The sequence below is a fragment of the Colletotrichum paranaense genome (genome assembly GCF_030867605.1).
Source record: "Colletotrichum paranaense strain IMI 384185 chromosome Unknown Scaffold_5.1, whole genome shotgun sequence".
Taxonomy (NCBI): domain Eukaryota; kingdom Fungi; phylum Ascomycota; class Sordariomycetes; order Glomerellales; family Glomerellaceae; genus Colletotrichum; species Colletotrichum paranaense.
Window position 1 is genome coordinate 568,117 of NW_026848963.1, and position 21,086 is coordinate 589,202.

The following is a 21,086-nucleotide window of genomic DNA, read 5'->3' on the forward strand; positions in this document are numbered from 1 at the left end:
TCTACTTCAACCTCGAGCTGCAGAATGCCTATTTCCCAAGCTAAACTTGGCAACAGTCGCAAGAATAAGTCACAGCTCTGTCCCGCAGAACATCATAATTACCTCCACTCAACGAAACCTTCCATCAATAGAGCACAAGACAGAAAGTCTCTTAGACTACCTGACTTCGAACGTGAATAGACCACGTATGAGGAAGTCCACAAAACGCCTCCCCAATGTTCATAAGGCCATCTGCAGAATCCTGATAATATTATCGATGTCGTTCCCTGATTGGAGCCTCCAAGCATAGGCACAGCTCGCAATCTAAACAGCTTCACACAGATTCTGAACAAGAATATCGCCCTTTTTATGCAAGAGAACTTGATGATTTCATTTTTGAGTAAAGACCGCGGCTACCACTTGACGTTTCCAAGGCAATCTGCCGATGAAGTGAAGAGCAGATACTTTATGGATATGGATCTAGAGGTCGTGGAACTTTTCCAATGCCGTCGAATCACGTGGCGATATGAAGTATGGCAATCGAACCATTTCCATCGTAGAGAGACCTGATCATACCTCGGAGCTCTTTGCAGGGTGCGGCGATCGTAAGTGAATGAATATCGCCTGCGAAAACTGTCAAAAACACTTGACTCTTGCTCGTGACAATTTATGGAGCCTTTAATAGCAGTCGTTTCAAGCAAAATCCATAAGACCCCGATGATGATAAGAAAACTTCCAAGTCGAGAACCCCAATCCGCTGGTCATGACACCAGGCACGTGGCTGCCAGCTAGGTTCCTGCTTCAGATACCTTGTGGTAGAGCCACAGAAACAAGCTTTTGAGAACTCTTGTTTTGACGACGAAATGCTCCATATTTCCGAAATGCAGCTCGCGGCGAACCGCTTAGAAGGAGCAGGAGTTCAAGTGTCTGTTTGCATAATGAATAATCAATGTAAGGCAGCAAGGAACCTAGATCTGGACAGGCGGATTGCTACTATGACCTACAGTCATCTTCCATTCACTTTAGATAAATTGCCTGGTTGAAAATTCCGGGATGTAGGCTTCTAACGCTCCCCACCGTGTTACGTAGATCGGGAGCTCAGGGTATTAGATTAGGCAGCCAGTTGACGCAGCATCCAAGGTTCGGCAGCATGGAAAGCTTATCTTCGGCGATCCCTCCCTTCCTCAAATGGCGGGTTTCCATAACACCGATTGCGGTGAGGGTTTACGAACACTTGATGTAGTTAGTAGCTTTTGAGAATTAAGCCACACGTTTTTCTGCTGAGTCCCAGGATGCAGTTGACGGAAGACGGGCATCCCTTCAATGGCCTGTCCTGACAGCTGGCTGAGCCCCATCTGATGCGCATTTCATTATGAATAACTGCTGTTGGAAATGCCAGGAAACCTGGTCCTCGTCTTCGTTCCCCCATGTTCGTCAACAAAAGTTCCGAAGGAGCTGGCATGACTCGCAAATTGAGGAACCAAAGAGATTCTCTGATCAAGAATGTCAAACGGCATTTATCTGATCAGGTGCCCCTTGATAGGGCACTCTCATCTTCACTGGCGTTCAGATTTCAAATTGATGCGAAGAAGATCGGGTATCAAGCAAAGTCTCCTGAGTCACCATGTTTGACGCACTATTTCTGAATGAACACCACTTCTTGGCCACTACCTTCTCTTTTAATGATCAAGAATTTACAGGCATATGTGTAAGTCTCGCCATTTTGAGTATCGTCGCAATTTCAATAGCTGCAAAGAGATCCTTGGGCTCGACAGTTGAGTGATAACCTTTCCTAGAATACCTCGGCACCTGATCCAGACACACACCCCAACGAACACAACTCGATACAGATAGCGGCATCTGATCAAGAGAGCTTTTTGAGTTCAGTCGTGGACCCAAGTTTTGCCGACAGCCACATCGTAACTACATACAATGCGACAGATGGGAGGTACAGTGACAGCTGTCAACTTTCGGCTGTCGAGGGAGGCAACCTCGAACCCTGGCTGAATTTCTCTTTTGACACGGCACCATCGACCTACGCCTCAGTTCAGGAGAAACACATGTCTATTTGGCCTGGCGGCTCATTTGACGTTTCTGCTAGCGATTTTGACCTCAATCTAAGCGAGACGAATAGTTGCGAACCTATTGACATAGACGATGACTGGGTTCCTCAGGACGTCTTTGGGATGGGCTTCCAGGATGAGAACGGTGGCTGGCGTTGTAGCCATGCAGGATGTCGATCCCACACGGTATTCGAGAGAGCCTGCGATCTTCGAAAACACCATTTAACACACACAAAGGCCTTCTTCTGCCTGCGTCCCGAATGTGCGCCTTCAGGTGTTGGCTTCGCATACCAGAAAGACTACAGGCGTCACCTTCGCTCGCACGAACCAAGTATTTCTTGCCCTTATGCCTCCTGTAGCAGGGTCTTTAGTCGGATGGATAATATGGTGGGTTTTTTGCATACTTGAAACTCCTGCTATCATCCCTTTCACACCTCTTTTGATTCTTTTTCCCTGGTTCCTAACAATGGCCTTCAATGCAGAGAAATCACTTTAGTAGAATGCACGGGCGAAAGAGAAACACGCTGTTCGCTCGGCCTTGCCGGAATAGGGCCAAGAGACCCGCGCAGTCTGCAGAGAAATGTCCCCAAGCGAAGGATGCGGTTCTCAATGCATACAAACCCGTCGAAGGTTGCCAGGAGTCTCAAAATCTCTAGTAGTGCATGATTCTATTAGTCTCATATGAAGTCAAATTTTGAGAGTATGTCTCGTCAGGCCTGTAGTTAGTAGGTAGAGAAAATTCGTGCCAGTTCGTGAATCAGAGAAGCGCTTTTCTTACAACGAGAACTTCGTCTGGGTGAGATGCTCAGATCTTTGCGCTCATATGTAGATTGAAAAGACTGAGGGGACAAGACACGATCGCAATAAAAAGCTCTGGACTACTGCAAGATAAATCTCTCTTCGAAACTTCAGCTTGAACGAACCAAAACGTACACCTAGTCCTAGTAAAACATTTCTGTAACTCGGAACTAGCCTCTAGACAGCCCGAGTTCGTCCATCACCCTGACTTTAGATGTGATCAATGGGAGTGCCCAGGGACAATCTGAACATCTCCTGGAAAAGACTTGTATGCATGCTCCCTCGTCCAGTGAGTGAGAGCGTCAAAATTGTTGCACACGCGCATGCCACCATCGCCAGGATACTTGTCCTCCTGTCGTTTGTAGATGAGCGTGCCATCAGCGTGGCAAAGGATCTCCTGACGGACAACGTCGACGCAGTGCATTGTGTGATAGTACGTTGCGTCGGGAAATGAGAACGCGGGATCTTGATGAGCCTTGATGATCAACGACCTTAGCTGGCTCTGCAAAGATTGGTGTCAATGGTTAGTTGATCTTCTCGGTGTTGCTTCAATAAACCCAGAACTTTGACTTACGAGGCAGTGAAGTTGGTGAAAGGCAGCTACAAGATACACACTCTTAGATGGGTCCTGGAATGCGCGCGCAGATTGGATAAGACCAAGAGATTTGACTTGATCATCATTCAGAGCCACAATTCCGTCGCCTTCTAAATTTACAGTCATTAGCATGCTTGCGGAACATGTAGAGGTGATGAAACGTTCTATAAGCGTACCAGGAAACAGTGACTTCCAAAACTCTGTAGCAATGGTAACATTATGATTAAGGAAGTCGTCGTCATAGTCCCAATACGTTTGGACTATAGTCTCCGGATAGCTTTTCCCTGTTGAAGTCTTCACTGTTCCAAGTTGTTAGCATGACAACACCGCAAGTAATGCGAAAGGCTCCAATAGCTTACAGAAGTACGCTAGTTGGCCATTCTCTTGAGAGCGGTTGTTGAGCCCTACCGCGAGAGAACTGGCGGCGGTGAACAACACAAGAATGTGTAGTACTACCAGAAACCACCATGCTGCCAAGGTTTTGTGGAAGATAGGAGCACCCGAGCGGTTGTAAATGTTGCTGTCTAGAAATGATTCGGCCTCCTCACCGAAGTTTTGCGTTGAACCAGAAGCAGTTGGCGAGAGTTCCTCGTAATGACAATCTTTCTGTTGGTTTTCCATAGTCCAATAGAAAGAGCATGTAATAGGGTCAGCAGTTTGTCACCAGCAAAACGGGGGCCTGAGATCCACGTTCAGACAAAATATCAACCACGAGCCGAACGAGAAAAGAAGGCGGGATTTGGAGACAACAATATAGCTGAGCTGATGATGTTTCTGTTCGGTAAGTTATCTTAGTAAGGCCTCAGAGACCAAAATCAACTGAAGTCACTTTACAGCAAAGTTAGGACAATCCTCAGCAGTGCTCGCTTTGGGAACCGTACTTAGTATCCTAGACATATTGGTGGCCTCGCGTTTTCTTGCCAATGACAGACATCCAAAGCCTAGCCAGTGATGGGCATAAGAAGGTGTAATTCAACTTTGGGAGGTCTGAGCAAGGTACTAGATCATGGTAACAGATTGTTTGCCTAGGGCGGTTCCGTCCATTGCGTGAGGCCACCAATACCATGAGGCGGATGCTTTGTTGCCTCGGGCCATCTCAACCTAGCTGGACTTTTCTCGATTAAAAAGACACCGGGAAAAGAATATCCTTATAAGTAGCACTTCTTCAGTTATGAAAGAATCAGGACCACGTGCGGTCGCATCTTTCCACTTGGGCGACAGCTCGAAGTTTATCACAGTATTTCCAACTACACTGTTCGAGTAGCTTGATATCAACACTCTCGAAAAGGCATTAGCTGAACACCATTATGGAAGCCCAGGCTGAGATGAGACCTCATGATCTGAATCAGAATTCTCCCAGAAAGATCATATCACACGTCAATATCGACCCTGTTGAAGATGCGCCTACCAAAGCTTCGGCAAAACTCTTATCCCGCAAGCCGGTGCCACGAATTTGGAACCTCAATGATGAATTCTGTATTGCTGCCTTGAAGTCGGAGTGGTACAAGTCGTTGTTCGCCATCCAAAGCACCTTTTTCCACGCCTCAATCGACTTCTTCCGCGGCCCTCAGTACGATTACCGCTACCTCCTCGTCCCGCTCACTACCGGTAGCATTAGTTCGCCTATGGGCCTCGGGTCGGACTCGCAACCCGTGTCGATCAAGTTACACGGGGAGACCACATACTTGGCAGATTCTCAGCAGTTCCTCCTCGAATACGCCCTCCGGTATGATGATGACGTACGTGGCACCTACTACGTCGGGACCAGTTGCCGCGGAGAGGACCATGACAGCACTCACCTCAATCAATTCTACCATGTCGAGTGCGAACTCAGGGGCAGCTTGCAGGAAGGAATCAAAGTCGCTGATGATTACATTATCTCCCTGACGAGGGTTCTGTTGGAGAGACACGGCGACACCATCAAGTCTTTTGCTGGCTCAACGTGCCACATGACGGCCCTCCTGGAGCTCGCTGCTAGAAATGGTGGTAGGTTTCCAACGCTGTCTTTGGACGAGGCACTCGCATTGCCAGAAATTACGCATGGTGAAGGCATTATGTGGGAATACACTGTGACTGGACGCCCCGAATGTGGGCGTTCACTGACACGAAGGGGCGAGCAGGCGTTGTTGAAGCGTTGTGGCGGTGCTTGCTGGGTTGTCGAGATGCATCATCTCAGTGTGCCATTCTACCAGGCTTATTCCGATGGTTTAGACCGCAGTAAGGCTCGTTGTGGTGACTTTTTGCTCGGACTGGGAGAAGTCGTCGGCTGTGGCAACCGTCACACCACGGCCGAGGAGGCTTTGGTCGCTCTCGATCACCACGGTGTTGACTCGACCGACTATGCCTGGTATGTCGATATGCGGAGGCTGAAACCTCTTGAAACAACTGGATGGGGCATAGGATCTGAGCGGTTTCTGAGCTGGGTCTTGCAGCACGACGATGTTCGGGACATACAGTTGATACCTAGACTTAAGGGGGTGACCAGCAGCCCGTGAAAGCTCTGGCGCCGGGACCATCGTGATTGTTCGCAGTGGAGTTCACCCAAGACATAAATGTGACTGATCAATTCAATATCTGTCAATCAATAGTCACTTAGAACGTTGATTTGTCGTTCCTCATCGATATTCAAGTCTGTTATTGTGAAGTTCGTAGAGGTCGTGTGATTCGTCTCTTATGCCATCGTTGTCCCCACGTGCGACATAGTCACGAATATATCTCAGCAACTCTATGTGAAAGATTGAATGGTCATTCGACAAAGACTAGCGTGAGGTAATTTTGGCCTATACTCAGCTGTGGGATCTGTTCCGACCGTGTGAAGTGGCGTCATTGATATCTCGAAGATGGTTGCCTAGCATGAAAAATCTGCCCCACTCGTCACCGCCTCGAAAGGCCGGACATAAGGTTCGGCCAGCTTCCAGCATTAATGATACCGATTTGGTGAAATCATGATGTTAGCTTCTGTTCCTGTCTACTCCAGGTGTGTCCTGTCGCGACAGGAGCGTTGAGCAACAAGACAAGTTGATTTGGCACAGTACCATAAGAGTCCAAGTCTCCGAGAACGTTTTCTCCAGTCGAGATGTTTATAAGGTGCTCGAGATCAAACTGCCCTCTATTTTCTCCTGTCATTCCAGAAGCTACTGTTTTCTCTCATTTGTGGCGTGGTATCTCAGACTTTCCAGCGATGGCTTCCATTCGACCGCCGATTACGCCGAGACCTCTCCCAATTGTTCATTTAAACGGCTTCCCAGGTAGCGGCAAGCTCACTATCGCGAGGGCTCTACAACAGCAGCTCAGTCCCTGTTGTCGGCTAGTTCATAACCACTTGCTTATCAATCCTGCGGACGCGGTGCTACATCGCTCTGAAGCAGGCTACCAAGACCTACGGCGCGCTCTCCGCAAAGCCGTCTTTACATCGCTGGTCGAAAGTTCAGCCTGTCAAGACTTTGTCTACGTTTTCACCGACTTCCAATCCAATGATGACATAGGAAGCGCAGTGTGTGCTGAGTATCTTGAGACAGCGCGTGTTCGCGGCACAGCTATGGTGTCCATTATCATCACTTGCGACGAAGCCACCAATATATCCCGCCTACAGTCTGCTGATCGCGAGGTGCATCGCAAGATCGTCGATCCGGAACTGTTACGCATATTCCGCAATGGCGTCAGTATTCATCGCTTTGATGAGCCAGGAACGAAGAGCGTAGAGGTTGATGTCACTGAGTTGACTCCCATCGAAGCTGCGAGACAAATATTGGATCATATCCTGAGGGTCTGTCCAGATGTCGAAAGGGCAGTAGCGTCAAGCAAACTTCAGTGAGGTGTAGAGCAAATCTACCTGCTGTATAATTTTCAAAGGGAGGGAAACTTGCCTAGTCATTACCTTATAATCGAACTGAGTGTCGAATGCAATTGAAAGGTGATATGGCAGGAGGTAGAGGATACGTACTTAGAGCCGGGACAAGATGACAGTTTGGACTATGTCCCAGGTCGCCCATGAATCATATCGCTAGAATTCTTTCCGTCTAACCTGAACACAATCTATGCATCGCCTCTTAGTCACATAGTCTTGGAGAAAGAGTTTCGTGCATGTGCCTTAGAGTAAGCAGAACGTTAGTGAGGAGACTAAGTTCGGTGGTATTGATAATGAATTCACGAGAAACCTCCTGACATAAACTCAAACATAATGCGCTCTTCTTTTTTTTCTGTTTCTTTTTTCTTTCTTTTTAATCTTTTTCATGAAGACTTTCGAGCTTGATCCAAAGAAGCTGAATTTAAGCTTAAGTCGGATCCCGTCAAATTATTTTAATGAAGCTCAACGAAGTCAGCTGTGACCTGAAATTTGAATTACATGGAAATCATTAACAGACCCGACTGGGAACTCTTGTGCTGTGTGGAAAAATCCCAGTGAGTAAACGGCTAGCAAAATGATCTTTCCGTTGATGAATACAGCAATAATCCCACGCACTGCAAATCATCGCAAACCCTTTCAACGATGCAGTACTTGAGTAGCATCTTTGTCTTTATAACCCAGTAGTATGCATTCTTCTTCGTAGGAAACTTCAACATCAATACTAGCGCCTCTCCTAGTACTTAACAGTAGCCCGCTTGACGCAATGAATACCCCTCAGGAATGACTTGAATGTTGCCGAAGCTAAGGCCACAATTGCTGTTAGCGTTGACGGTGTAGCCTGCTCGTCTGGTAGAATCGTAGATGTTGGCGTAGTAGTTCATCTGCACGCAACCAGTGCCTACGACTGCTTGGTTGATGTTGAGAAGCTCGACCTGGCAACCGGCAGCGGCAGCGAGGCTGATATAGCCTGTAACAAGACAGATGGCGGCAGTGATCTTCATTGCGGACTCGTGATTTCTGGTATCATACGATCAGCTTCCTGTCAACATTGACTTCTGATGCACCATCAGCGTTGTTCACCTTTGGCTTAGAATTTTGTCTTTAGTGAAATGGCAAGAAAAGTTGCTTGGGTGACAAAGATCTCTAACATTGATAATGTAGCTTGCTTCTTCTTGTAGTTTCCCGTGGGGCAACTACCTGAATAGTAATCACGGGTGCTTATATCGCTAGACTCTTGTCAAGGAGCAAGGACATGGAGGCTCGTTGATGGACCTAGCAAGGAGCCTAGGTTAATGATGGGTTCTCAGGCTGTTCTGACCCAACCAGAATCATTCTTACATATTACAAAATGAGGCCTAGTAATTACTCCGTATTCTTTCTTGGAATGCACGACTAAGTCAATCTCCGCGGCCATGAGATGACCCGGGTGGGAGCCACCGGTCAGCTCGGATACAAGAGGATCCACGAGCTCTGGGGGCAAAACAATGTTCTACATGACACACGCAACCGCATATCATGAACAGAGATTGTGACGCTGATATCGGCACTTGCGGCAAATTCCCACTGAAATATTGTACTCAATCGTACGCCCTTGATTAACGTACAGGACTTTTCAATAGGCGTAGATATCAGCTGAAGGTGCAACATTAAAGTCATGTACGCAATGGAAAACATTACCAATTGTGTCAGTTGCTGCTCTAGTGGTCATAATCCGTTTCTACTACAATAATCGCCGAATTAATCTGCTAGCGCTGACTATGACCCCCGTGTCAGTCCAGATGGATCCCTCAGCTGCCTTGTGGGTGCAATGGCACCACGCTGTAGTCCGTACCATAGGCCATGATATTGGGGGTCATTCCGAACTATTGACTGGAATCCCAGTCCTATCAGTCGCTGAGCCCTTGTTGCGCGGCCTGGGGACGAGTCAGGGCTACATGTAATTTTGACTCATGTGGGCCAGCCCAGTGTCAGCCTGCTTGCAAAAGCGAGTAATCAACCCAAGAAAGCCAAGGTCAGAAGTCTCAGTCTGAATGGCCTCGGGCAAAGGCTGAGCACTTCAAGACGATAGATTAAAATTGGTGGTCTGGTCTGGAACTTGAAAGACGTATTGCTGGAAGATTGGCTGAAACCCAAGTAATCACAGTACAGAAACCAATGAGCCGCAACTGTTTCATTGCCAGCATGAGGCTCGGCACACCCCAAAAACAATGAGTCTGGTACGCATTTGCTCAGCGTGGGCATGCTCCGAAGTTCCATTGCAGCTGTCCAATGTACAGTAGCTGGATACAAGGGTTGGCAATTAAACTTGCTTTCAGGTATGATATTATCTATCCACGTGGAGTGCTCCGTACCCCGTACGTGTGTATTCGTATCCGTTCAGTGCTGCACCCTGCCAACAAACGAGCTTTTCGGCTTGATGTTGACGAAAAACACATACTGCACTGGCGTGACACGAAGCTCCATCATCAGGCCGCTACTCCTGCTCAACTCGAGAACCGTCGGAACTGCCCCACCAGCACTAGGCTCCCCTTCCTTGGCTTCACTGAAATGACGAAAATGGAGCTGTAGAGGGTGGTGCACTGAACCACTCACTAAAGTACTGTCTTCAACGTGTGTAATTGTCGAAGCTCGTCATCGGTCCGCGCTTGTCAGCGGGCTGGTCGGCGACATTACCGGCTCAGCCATGGCGTTCTGCTGGTGGAATTACAAGCCCACTCCTGTTTGATGCTGGTCTTGAATCAACACTCTGGGGGCTGGTGGAATAGAAACTGATAGCTCGGTCGTGCGCGTATTGAGGATATGCTCCTCGTTCACCTGCTCGTTCTCATTCCCTCTGTGTTGACACCTGGAGATGCTAGTCTTTCGCTGCCGATGGCTTTTAGCCAACCATGCACACGACTTCGGTCAGTCCGGCTCGAGCGCTTACATGCTACGCCACTAGAGAGTAACATGCAGATAATTCGTAAAGATCACAATGAGATGAAAAAGGAAAGTGAAAGTTAAGAAGACCGTCTTGGGTGAAATGAGGGAAGAGAGGGCGGCTATCTAGCATGAGCTCACATGAAGCCTAGACAGCCCTGAACCAAAATGGCGAGTAGCATTAATCAGGTAAGTCGCACTATAGTCTACTTTGGTCTTTGTCTGGTCCGTGAAATTATTTCCCAGTAGTATCAATATTCGGTGCATCACAGACCGTCATCTGTCTCCTCATCATCGATGAGATTAACCATTTCAACCACCACATCGGAATGTTCAGCACGATTTGAGGTACTGTCCAACCGCCGTTCCGGAACCCAAAAAAATGCCAAAATGATGCCCAGAGAGGAAACGAGGAGAACGCTGAAGAGCACAACGAAGCCCCACTGATAAGCTTGCATAACTTGTCCTTCATTAGTACACAATCTACACTAACCAGTGCCCAACTTGTAGGTGGCACTCACCTTTGGACTGAATATCACCATCCAAGGTCCGCAGGTTGTCGATGTTGAGCCGTGTTGCCTCGACCATCTAATTTCAATGTTAGGCAAGTGTTTTCTATGAATATCTTGGTGTGTGAGCCAGGGCATACCTTGGCTGTCTCCTCGTCCATGCTCATTGTTTCCAGCACGCCCTGAGACACGTTCTGTAATATTGCCGTACTCAGGGAAGTGGCGATGAAGACGCCAAGGGATCTCATCATGATAAAGCCCCCATTCATGGCGGCATGATCACGTTGACCACATTGACTTAATAGTGTCAACAACGCACTGGGAGCCATCATTCCCGCTCCAAGGGAAGGCATTATGAGGCAAAGGTTATACAAAGAATTCGAGACTTTGGTGGCCGGCAATACAGCAGCCATGGCCACAAGCCCCAAGGTACCTATGAGTAAGAGCACCTGACTCAGTCGCAATGTGTGCTTCGGAGTACCTAATCTTGCGATCGTCGTTCCTGCAAGCGCGCTTATTGCCGTGAATGCAATCGATGGTATGGCAACATGTGCGCTTGCGTCGCCTGTTGACTCCAGCCGGACGGCTTGAAAGAAGAATGGTATGTTGTACATGACCTGAGCAAGGGCACGTCAGGAGATAAATTCCATGTGCGTGGAGTAAACGATTTGAAATAATGCAAGGTTCACTTACACAGTAATTGATCATGGAAAAAGTCAAGGCGCTACCCATGATATTCCTGAAGGGAAATTCAAACATCTCAGGCGGAAGAACAGGTTTCAGAGCTGTTGCTTCCACGCGCAATAGTACAAAGCATGTTGCACCGAATAAAGTGGACGCCGCCAGAATCAAGGGACTTGTCCAAGATAATACATTGCCCCCTGTTCCAAATACGAAAAGAAGGCAAAGTAGAGACGTGATCTACGCATTGGTTAATGAGGGGAATATTGCGAGTAGTGATATCATGAGCTAACTTACAAGCAAAAGCGAGCCTTTCCAGTCAAAAGTCTGGTACAGGTTGGTTAGGCTGACCTTTCCCTTGTCTGAAGACCTTCTGGAGGAATCCTCGATGCTTGAGGGTATCCATAGGTATACCATGACCGAAGAAAGAAGGCATAATGGAAGTTGAATCTTATACACATAGTTCCAGCCGAATCGCTCAACGATGGCACCGCCCGAAACTGAACCTAGCCTACAGATGGATTCGAATTAGTCTGAGCCATTCAAGATGAAGACTACATCTCCTTACGCGGAGCCGGCGCCGTAGTTCACGTAGTTTAGCGATTGATAATGGCCTCTACTCTTAAGGCCGACAATATCTGTCAATACGATAGATCCTACTGGGCTGTGAGCTAAGCTGTCGAGACGCAAGGACTTGTACCGAAGTAGTTCTGGTTCAGAAACTTACCCATTGTCATCAGCCCGGAAACAGCAAGGCCACAAATGCATCTTGCCAATATCAGCCCTGTCCAAGATGTCGTAACCGCCGCTAGGCATGAGCCGACAAAGAACAAGGCTGCGGTTGAGATATAAATAGCACGTCGGCCGATACAATCCGAAAGACTAGCGTACAGAGGTTGTACAGTGATAGAAGAGACCAGGAAGGCGTTGACTGGCCACGTTGATATGTTGGTCTTGTCGAATTGAGAGGCGATGGCCAAATGCGATGATGATGACAACCCAGAGTCGACCGCTGTTACCTGCGCAATGTATTAGTTGTCATAATAGTTGCGTGTATTGAATGCATCTAAGTGAAGCCTGCTCACAAAGTTGGAAAAAAGGATGGCTAAGTCCATGTTAACGATATGTCACCTTCCATGGGACAGTTGTCTTATTGAAGGACGATTGGTATTTGGCAATCTAAGATGCAAGAAACTTACCGGCAATACTTAAATAGAAGTTGAGATTCTCAAGTCTTCTAAGGCTGCTCATATTGTATTCTACCTGGGTAATTATCTTCTCACCAGAGTTGATCAAAAGATAGTCGACGCGAGTAGGGGTGACCGAAACATTCATAAAGAAATTTAAGACAAAGCGAATGAGAAACTGGAGTAATATGACTTCAAAGATTGACGAATCGCAGATTTCTTGAGCACACAACTTATAGCCCGTTCTCGTTCTCATCGCCTATCAATTGACGTTCGTTTGTTGGCACTCTAATTTAGTACGCAACTTCTCTGCTATTACGCAGAAAGGCTCGAGGTCCGAAATCCTCTGGCCCAGTGCGCTCGTCAGACCCCATTGGCCGATATTGTTAGACTGAAATGGGGCTGCGTTGGGCCAGTAACGCTCATCATGGGTGAAACAGAGTAACATGAGATCGTCGTGGAATGAATCCGTGGCGAAAGCCCAGTGCAGCGGTGTCTGTAAGGCCACCCGTAAGCCGCGGCTTAAGGCGGCCCAGATCCCGGCCACGATAGCCCGGAATTCGACCGCCGGTGCTAAGAGAAACCCGGAGAAGCGCCGGGGGCCGGACGGCTGCCACGACTCTATTACCACTTGCAAAGGCTCGGCCGTTTTCTTAATCTTGATATGGGCTCTGAAAGTCGGATCTTCCTTCAAGTCGGTTGATGCCGGGGATATGCTGCCCGTGCTACGAATGCCGAATAAGTGGCCGCCCCTACCACCTCTGAACGTCACCATAGCTACACTTTCGGTGCCGCCGAGACTCAGCATGGCTTTCGCAACACGCCTAAGCGAACCAAAGAGATTCTCCACCTGCTTCTGGTTCATCGCAATTAGGCTTGTGTCTTTGATGCAGAAGGTGAGTTGGCTTTGCCGTGTTGGGTGCTTCGATACCCCGACTCGGACCAGGTCGTCTTCAAAACAGCAAAGTGGCGCAATGATAGGCATTGTGCAGCCTATCAATCCATATTGGAAGCGATCCCCAAGCCCTGCCGAGCCAATGGTGAAGAGCCTGCTATTGCATTGCGCCGTCTGATTGCCGTCCGCAGTGATCGCGATTATACCACAAGACAGAGAGGGACACATGCCAGTGGAATCCCACATGGCCTTCTTGACAGCTGTCTCGAGCTTGAGGCCGCTGCGGTACAGATTTGCGACGCGACTAGCCAGCATGGATGTCAAAATGGCTTCACCTCCGCCACTGCTGCGTATGGATATCAATATTAGTCGAGAAAACGAGCAGGAAACTCAAGCACTCACCATGTCACTGCGATTTGTTGATCGGCGTACAATCCAGCGCCTAAGATGGCGGTATCGCCGATTCTTCCAGGAGGTTTAAGCATCATGCCTCCGGTCGAATTAGCCGCAGCTAAGTGGCCATGTAAGTCCAGAACGACGGCACCAACGGTACCATGTTCAAGGATTTCCGCTCTGTGTTTTTGCCAGTAATCCAGGCGCCTCTCCGTTGTAAAGAAAGTGTTGGCCACCATATCTAAGCCAAAGTGGTTGGCGAGCTTGTCGGCTCCTTCTCCTGCCATGAAGACAGGTGTATGTGCATCGCTAGAGTCAAGCATGGCCCTGGCTAGTTTGATGGGGTTCTTTGTTTTTTGGAGACATGTTGCAGCTCGGTAAGCAGCTGTCCTGCCGTTGATGATCCCGGCCTCAAGCTTGCAATCAGAACAGTCAGTGTGACATACATCCGGCAATTCAATCTGGATCATGTTTGAAGTGATTCGTACCTCATGAACGCCGTCTCGATTGACAGCCGCTCCTCTGCCAGCATTGAACTCGGGGAAGTCCTCGAGCTCTGCTACTATCTCAGTAGCTATATCGACAGCTTTGAAACCTGCCCGGAGGCGCTTCTCGGCCTTGATCACAAGGCCCTTCAAGAAATTCCGGGTGGCAGCATGCGAGGCTTCGTCCCCTATCCATGATTCCGATGCACCTCCATGAAGAACAATCCCAGTTCGTGTGTCCATGCTTTCGCACGCGTAGGACGTAACGGAACATTCCAGCACGTAAGAATCGAAGGTTATCATGACGTTTTATGCCAGTCCTTGAGGGTCGAATCAACGGAAGCTATCTTCCGAGCTACTTAGACGTGCTGGCAAGTACACAGTAGTATCCACACTCTTGTTACCTCAAAGAGCTATCTCCTACCTAGCTCAAAACAAGTTGGCACGCGGCAGAATCTGACCTAGCAAAAGTACAAGGGCTCGACTCGTGCCAATCTCCTGCTGTAAGGCCGCCACTTCCGTGGGATGATCGCCATGTTGCGCTTTGTGTTACTGCTGGCCTTGCAGGTCCCAGGCTATTCCTCTGGATCCTCAGAAGGTCTGAACGTACAGACCTGATGGATATAACTCAGGACAAACGACACGAAATCACTTAGTACCTATCCAAGCGAATATCAGCATCATCTCAATAGTCAAATCACTCTACCCCTTACTACAATCATCATTCAATAAAACTTGAAACCCATAGATCGCTCATACTCTCAGTCACCAATTCACCATCAAAATGCAGATCTCTATGGCTCTTGTTGCCGGCATTGCTACCTGCGTCGCCGCAATTCCAGTCAACTCTGCGCGTGTGGGTTAAAGTGTCTAGCTTATAATGCAGTTTAACGAATGAAAATGCTGACCAGGAGGTTCAGACCGTCGACACCGTTGCCAACGAGCTTGCCTGCGTCGCTCGGGGCGACATGGCTTGCGCTGGGGTACGAACCTCGTTACTATAAGTCGGGAAAGATTTAACCAATGCTGATTACTTCAGATTGTCTCCAAGCGAACCACAACTGAGCTGGCTAACGAGCTTGCCTGCGTTGCGCGTGGCGATATGGCTTGTGCCGGTGTAAGCATTGAAACCCTGCTCAAGCATTTCAAACTCAGATTTTCACTAACGAGACACTGCAACTAAGCACGTCGAGAAACGTGACCCCGAGGTTGAACAGCTCGCGAACGAGCTTTCTTGCGTCGCCCGTGGCGACATGGCTTGCGCCGGTGTGAGTTTGAGATCCCAACACATTCCCTTATATATAGAACCTCGTCGGCTAACAGCCTGGCTGTTCAGCTAGCTAGCCAGAAGCGCGCCGTCGAGGCAGCCATTAATAAACTCGCCAGTGATGCCCAGCCTGACGGAGCATGCCTAGTAAGTCTTGTCATATTTGGCCTCGCTCGAAACCTGTGCTAAACCTTCTTCAAGCTCAATGCCAGGTCTATCAGCACCAACGAACTCTGCTGCGCTGCCCAAGGTGATATGGCTTGCGCTGGTGTAAGGTTTTCTCCGAGAAACGCCATAATTTCATTTTGGCAATATTCTAATCTGTGAACAGCTCGTCGCCAAGAAGAGAGACACCACTGAAGTTGCTAACGAACTTGCTTGCGTTGCCCGCGGTGACATGGCCTGCGCTGGTGTAAGTCACCTTAATAGGAAGAGAAGCTCAGAGCTAATATCTTTCTTCACAGCTTATTGCCTAAAAACCTCCACCCAAATACTTGACCAAAGGGCTACTAGCCGATGCTTAGTTTCGACTTCCATACTTACGTAGGGTGGACAAGAGCAACACTAAACTGAGCAAGAAAGGCTGCGTAAAGAGAAAATAGATTTCTCTTCTTCTTCGATTCTCTTCATTTTGATTTCTCTTCTTCAATAAAATGTCTCATTTGAAACAAACTGTACTAGGTATCCTTGTGGTGACTTCCGTTCACATAGCATAACAAATTCTACAATGGCTACCTGTGTTTTATCGACACTGAATCACTGGCTCATTCGACGTTACCGGAGGCCTGGCTCAAGGTACACTAACAGACCATTCGAACTTTGCACAGCTTATCCCTCATAAGGAGCAAGTGATACAAATACATCAATACAAAACCTAGGAAAAGATGCATGGCCTACATATCTAAGGAAGATATACTACTGCTTCCTCTGAGCGAAGGGGCAGTGAGCTTTGCAGATATCATCTTCAAAATTGGTCGAGAAAGGCGGAGCATCATGCCGAACGAACGAAAAGGCGCCAATGACAACTGTACCAGAATAGCTTGGGAGTCCAAATCACTTAGCGTCAAAAAGCAACCTTCGGTTCCCTGTCCCTCTGTCCCAAGCAGCTCGTCCATTGCGGGGGAAGAATCCCAGCTGGATTTTGCTAAATACAAAGACGACAACCTGTTGATATGGCGTGCGCCGGAGCAAGCGTTCTCACAGTCGCCCTCATCCATTGATGGGAGATTCAAGCTTGTCGCCAAGCCTGACGTCGACTACGTCAACGAACTTTGCTGCGTCACTCGAGGTGACGTTGCCTGCGCTGGTGTAAGCCATCATCCACCTAAATTATCACGGTCTAAGACTGTAGATCTGATCGTTTCTCAAGAGCTTGTTGCGTAGAAGGTCTGACTTTGGATTCGGCCAAAGAGGAAGCGCGCGCCATTTAATTACATGTCTGCAATTGCCTTCCGCACGAAGGTGTCTTTCAATGCGCCGGGGAGAACATTTCCAACTCTACCGGGGAAGACTTCGCCGTAGGGAGATAAAACCATTCGCTATGTCCATGAAATGAGGCCTCAGTTATGTCTACAAACTGACTGGCTTTGGGAAGCATTGATGGCGATTCTATAGCATGATGAATAAGGTAATAATCATGGGTTAATCGTCAGTACCGGTTGCTCATGTGTTTCCAGTAGTTGTTCGTCAATGACAATCACTAGTTGAAGCCATAGGTTCTTAGTCGAGATTCGCAGTGTCTTTGGAGGCCGCCAATGCACACACCTCGCTGGAGACCTTGATCCGGTGACTGGAGCCTGCCTTGTGCCAACTGTTGTGGCTGCATCAGTGCATAGTGCTTACCGCAGCAGTCGCTACCGAAAGATGCATGGTGCGCTAGGATGCTTCAGCCCAACGTTGTGCAGTTGACTGATTTCTTAGTTACCAAAACAAGACTTTGGGGGAAGCCATCCATTGGCCAAACTATCTCGAATTGAGGTGGTGATATGCAGGCTGCGAAGGATCACTGCTAGCTGCATGAGAGGGTATGCAAAGTGTATCTACCCCCTCTTTACTGAAGGGCAGCCTGCCTCGTTGTCGTGATTGATCACGGCATGCCGCATACAATACCCTGTGCTGCTTGAGGCCAGCCAAGCGATCAACTATTTCTCCTTGCTGTCGCCTAAGCTCTCGGGTCTTTTCTTGATCACGCAATTCCACCGGCCAGACCTTGTCCGAATTCTTCCAAGATGGAGAGTCCAGTTGATAAACCAAGATACCAGTATCGAGACCTTGACTGGACCGCAAAGGAGATCCGCGTAGTCGAGCTTCTGCCCGGTACTTTCCAAGAGAGAATCCGCATCAAGTTTCATCATGTCGCTCTAGCACCGCGGCGGCCTTCCGCAATCAGATTGCCCCCAAGTCGCGATGAGATCCAAAAGACCCTTCCATCAGACTGGATCGTCCGGGTCTGTCTCGATGGTCGCTTCATATTCGAGCGCATCAAGGATTACAAACCAGAAGAGCCCTACGAGACATCCTGGCTGCACCCCGTGACGGGCGTCGACCCAAACGTGAGCTTCGACGACAACAAGCTCGAGTATGAAGGTCTATCGTACGTCTGGGCCCCTGAAGGCAGCGAAGAAGATGCTCTCGTCCTAGAACCAACAGCCCCGTCCACGGGCGCGGCCTCGTCGAGCCTCAGCATCAGGCCGAACCTCGCCGCGGCTCTTCGTCACCTGCGATACCGCGATATTCCAAGGCGCATGTGGATCGACGCGCTGTGCATCAATCAGACCGATCTCGAGGAGCGCAATAGGCAGGTCCACATCATGTGCGACATCTACCGCCGTGCAAGTCACGTCGTCGTCTGGCTGGGGCCGGAGAGGGAGGACAGCAAGATCGCCATGGCTGCTCTGCGGCATCTAGGCGAGCAGGCCGTCTATACCGAGCGCGGGGCGTGGAGGACGAATCCGCCCGGTTGCAGTAACCCGGAGCTGGCTCGCGCTTCGGTGCCGCTTCCATACGACGAGCAGACCTGGCAGTCTATCATGAATCTCTTGCAGCGTTCCTGGTTCGAGCGTCTTTGGGTATGGCAAGAGGTTCGTCTAGCTGATGAGCGCTCTTTCATGCTCTGCGGCCCCGACAGCATCTCGCTCTCTCTGTTCCGTCGCGCAATCTTTTGTGCCAGCGACAAGAAGTTCCTTCCGAGCAACGAGGTGCGCGGGCTGATTCTTGACGCTGTCGAGGTGATGCTGCCATTCTCCAACCAGCCGTTCTTTCGAGAGCTGCAGACTCTCAACTGGAAGGGGTGCGCGAATCCCCGAGATAAGATCTACGGAGCATTGGGGGCTGCTCCGGCGGCGATCAGGGAGCGTATCACCCCGGACTATTCCCTGCCGGTTGAGAAGGTGTATGGCCAGTTCTGTAAGGCATATCTCGAGTGTCTGGAGAGGCTGGACTTCCTTGACCGTTGCAACATCGACGCTCGCAAAATTGATGGGCCTACTTGGATTCCAGATTGGTCCGTCCCCGTCGATAGAGCCGTACGGCTTCCGTATGCCGATATCTTTTACGCAGCCGGAGCTTCAGCGGCAGAAGTCAGCTTCAAGTCCGGAAATGGCGTAAATGACGACAAGACCATGGATGCCGCAGGAGTCTACTGCGGTACCGTATCGTTCGTAGGTCAAAAGTCACCCCCTGACTCCGACGGTCTTCTCGCCGCCGTGAAAACTTGGGAAGCAGAAGCACTCTCAACAGAGCAATACGCACCGACAAACGAGAGGGCCATAGACGCCTTCGTCACTCTTCTTGGTTTGGGATATATGATTGAGAGGTGGCCGCAGTGCAACAGTCTTCTCACGGTACCCGAAGCGGCAGACCTGTACGGCAAGGAGTTCATCAATGCCAAAGGCGATGCAGTCTCCCATGAGTCGCTCAACTTCATCCGCGTGCGGCACCGGTACTTCATCAAGACGGACACGGGATACATGGGTACATCTCATGCACGGCCAGAGATTGGAGACAAGCTTGTAGTCCTGCTGGGTTGTCCATCGCCGTTGCTTATACGACCGGATCCGGCGTCAAGTTCAGAGGACCAACGGTACAGGGTCGTAGGAGCGACGTACACTCATGGCCTAATGGATACAGAGGCACTGCTCGGTCCCTTACCAGAGGGTTGGAGGGTACGTATGGCCAGGGAGTCAGGGTTCTTTGACTCTATGCATTTCTTCTCAACAACCGCGGACAAGACGACAAAGGAGGATCCGAGACTCGGCGAAGACCCGGCAGACTGGGAGAGGCTTGAGGCTGTGAGGACGGGCAATGACCCGTGGAACTTTGCTCGATATCGCAGTCGGAAGACAAGGGAAGTGATCAACTCGGACCCAAGATTGACGGTGGACGCCCTGAAGTCACGGGGTGTTCGTGTGGAGCGTTATAGCTTGGTGTAAGCCTGACCACAGATTGTACGCAGACTGATGTCCAATCCTGGACTCCGTATTCTCACCCTTGGTTTCATTCTCGGGAACATGATTGTGTTGTAAAGCAATTATTGGAATTTCAATCACTTCACGATACCATGTTTTATTTGATAGGCATTATCATTACCAAGAAGCTTCCACCGTTATGCGAGCAGCATGCCACGCTAAGCAGTGCAAGTCGACAACGCAACATAGGTGAGGTTCTAATCATTCCACACACTGCGAGTCTCAAACCGCTCGCGTTGTTTTTCACACATTGGCAGGTGGTACCTTCCTCAAATCGTTAGGGCCAGTGCATGATTGCCTGTCTGGACAGCCTGCGTCTCACTCTACCTACCTAGCCACAGTGAATCATCTCATGGTCGTCACCCATGTCTACACAATATGCCACAAACAAAGCCTATATACCCCCTCAATCCCATTCCTGTCACCAGCAACAGCAGGCGCCCCTCTAGGTCGGGGGGTCAGGACAAACTGGCTGGGTGGTGGAATGGTTCAACAATCGATTACCCCTTCAGCCTATTGGACTGGCTACGAGTTCGAGTCCGCATACGATTCCAGCATGAGCACTACAATAACCGCCAAGAGATGTAGCCACACCGGTGGTGAACACTTTTTGATATACTCAACAACCAGCTGCTCCTGCGAAGTCCCACTGTCTCTCTCTTGGTACTTGTGTCCTTAAGATATTGATTTCTATAGGTCTCATATAGTATACCTTTACAGACTGAAGAAAGTTTGAGAGAACCTTGGTTTACTTATTTCAGTCTCTTCATCAAAACTCTCAGTACCAGCGGTGCGTGGTAGTGACACGGCTCGCTAGTGGAATCAAGTAGACCCAGAGATCAGACCCACCCCCGAAGATGAACGGCGGACATAGCTCAGTTGGGAGAGCGTCAGACTGAAGCGGGTCGCTCGAAAGAGACCTTGGAAAACTTCATTCAATCAATCTGAAGGTCGTGTGTTCAATCCACACTGGCCGCATCTTCGCTTTTTGCTGTTCTTACC

General features: G+C 49.2%; 9 protein-coding genes across 9 annotated transcripts; 6 read left to right on the forward strand and 3 right to left on the reverse strand.

Moving 5' to 3' along the window:
• Nucleotides 1-1,603: 1,603 nt before the first annotated feature.
• CPAR01_06502 (C2H2 type zinc finger domain-containing protein) lies at nucleotides 1,604-2,450 on the forward strand (the record flags this gene model as incomplete). Its single annotated transcript, XM_060490774.1, has 2 exons — nucleotides 1,604-1,687; nucleotides 1,776-2,450. 2 exons carry the CDS (start codon nucleotides 1,604-1,606, stop codon nucleotides 2,448-2,450), a joined length of 759 nt encoding a protein of 252 aa, XP_060349648.1.
• A 610-nt stretch (nucleotides 2,451-3,060) lies between these two features.
• Nucleotides 3,061-4,056, reverse strand: CPAR01_06503 (uncharacterized protein; the record flags this gene model as incomplete). The annotated part of the gene is made up of 4 exons (XM_060490775.1): nucleotides 3,061-3,342; nucleotides 3,415-3,545; nucleotides 3,612-3,734; nucleotides 3,795-4,056. The coding sequence occupies 4 exons, from the start codon at nucleotides 4,054-4,056 to the stop codon at nucleotides 3,061-3,063; spliced, it is 798 nt and encodes a 265-aa protein (XP_060349649.1).
• A 686-nt stretch (nucleotides 4,057-4,742) lies between these two features.
• Nucleotides 4,743-5,930, forward strand: CPAR01_06504 (asparaginyl-tRNA synthetase; the record flags this gene model as incomplete). The annotated part of the gene is made up of 1 exon (XM_060490776.1): nucleotides 4,743-5,930. The coding sequence occupies one exon, from the start codon at nucleotides 4,743-4,745 to the stop codon at nucleotides 5,928-5,930; it is 1,188 nt and encodes a 395-aa protein (XP_060349650.1).
• Nucleotides 5,931-6,616: 686 nt separating this feature from the next.
• On the forward strand, nucleotides 6,617-7,249 carry CPAR01_06505 (uncharacterized protein; the record flags this gene model as incomplete). Its single annotated transcript, XM_060490777.1, has 1 exon — nucleotides 6,617-7,249. The coding sequence occupies one exon, from the start codon at nucleotides 6,617-6,619 to the stop codon at nucleotides 7,247-7,249; it is 633 nt and encodes a 210-aa protein (XP_060349651.1).
• A 669-nt stretch (nucleotides 7,250-7,918) lies between these two features.
• On the reverse strand, nucleotides 7,919-8,283 carry CPAR01_06506 (uncharacterized protein; the record flags this gene model as incomplete). Its single annotated transcript, XM_060490778.1, has 2 exons — nucleotides 7,919-8,015; nucleotides 8,054-8,283. The coding sequence occupies 2 exons, from the start codon at nucleotides 8,281-8,283 to the stop codon at nucleotides 7,919-7,921; spliced, it is 327 nt and encodes a 108-aa protein (XP_060349652.1).
• A 2,184-nt stretch (nucleotides 8,284-10,467) lies between these two features.
• On the reverse strand, nucleotides 10,468-14,654 carry CPAR01_06507 (L-asparaginase 1 precursor; the record flags this gene model as incomplete). Its single annotated transcript, XM_060490779.1, has 9 exons — nucleotides 10,468-10,661; nucleotides 10,723-10,789; nucleotides 10,851-10,892; nucleotides 11,689-11,902; nucleotides 11,960-12,067; nucleotides 12,119-12,226; nucleotides 12,283-12,410; nucleotides 12,898-13,819; nucleotides 13,876-14,654. The coding sequence occupies 9 exons, from the start codon at nucleotides 14,652-14,654 to the stop codon at nucleotides 10,468-10,470; spliced, it is 2,562 nt and encodes an 853-aa protein (XP_060349653.1).
• Nucleotides 14,655-15,135: 481 nt separating this feature from the next.
• CPAR01_06508 (uncharacterized protein) lies at nucleotides 15,136-16,094 on the forward strand (the record flags this gene model as incomplete). Its single annotated transcript, XM_060490780.1, has 8 exons — nucleotides 15,136-15,207; nucleotides 15,263-15,334; nucleotides 15,391-15,468; nucleotides 15,536-15,619; nucleotides 15,688-15,765; nucleotides 15,820-15,888; nucleotides 15,950-16,030; nucleotides 16,083-16,094. 8 exons carry the CDS (start codon nucleotides 15,136-15,138, stop codon nucleotides 16,092-16,094), a joined length of 546 nt encoding a protein of 181 aa, XP_060349654.1.
• Nucleotides 16,095-16,611: 517 nt separating this feature from the next.
• On the forward strand, nucleotides 16,612-17,001 carry CPAR01_06509 (uncharacterized protein; the record flags this gene model as incomplete). The annotated part of the gene is made up of 1 exon (XM_060490781.1): nucleotides 16,612-17,001. One exon carries the CDS (start codon nucleotides 16,612-16,614, stop codon nucleotides 16,999-17,001), a length of 390 nt encoding a protein of 129 aa, XP_060349655.1.
• Nucleotides 17,002-17,846: 845 nt separating this feature from the next.
• CPAR01_06510 (uncharacterized protein) lies at nucleotides 17,847-20,048 on the forward strand (the record flags this gene model as incomplete). The annotated part of the gene is made up of 1 exon (XM_060490782.1): nucleotides 17,847-20,048. The coding sequence occupies one exon, from the start codon at nucleotides 17,847-17,849 to the stop codon at nucleotides 20,046-20,048; it is 2,202 nt and encodes a 733-aa protein (XP_060349656.1).
• Nucleotides 20,049-21,086: the final 1,038 nt, after the last annotated feature.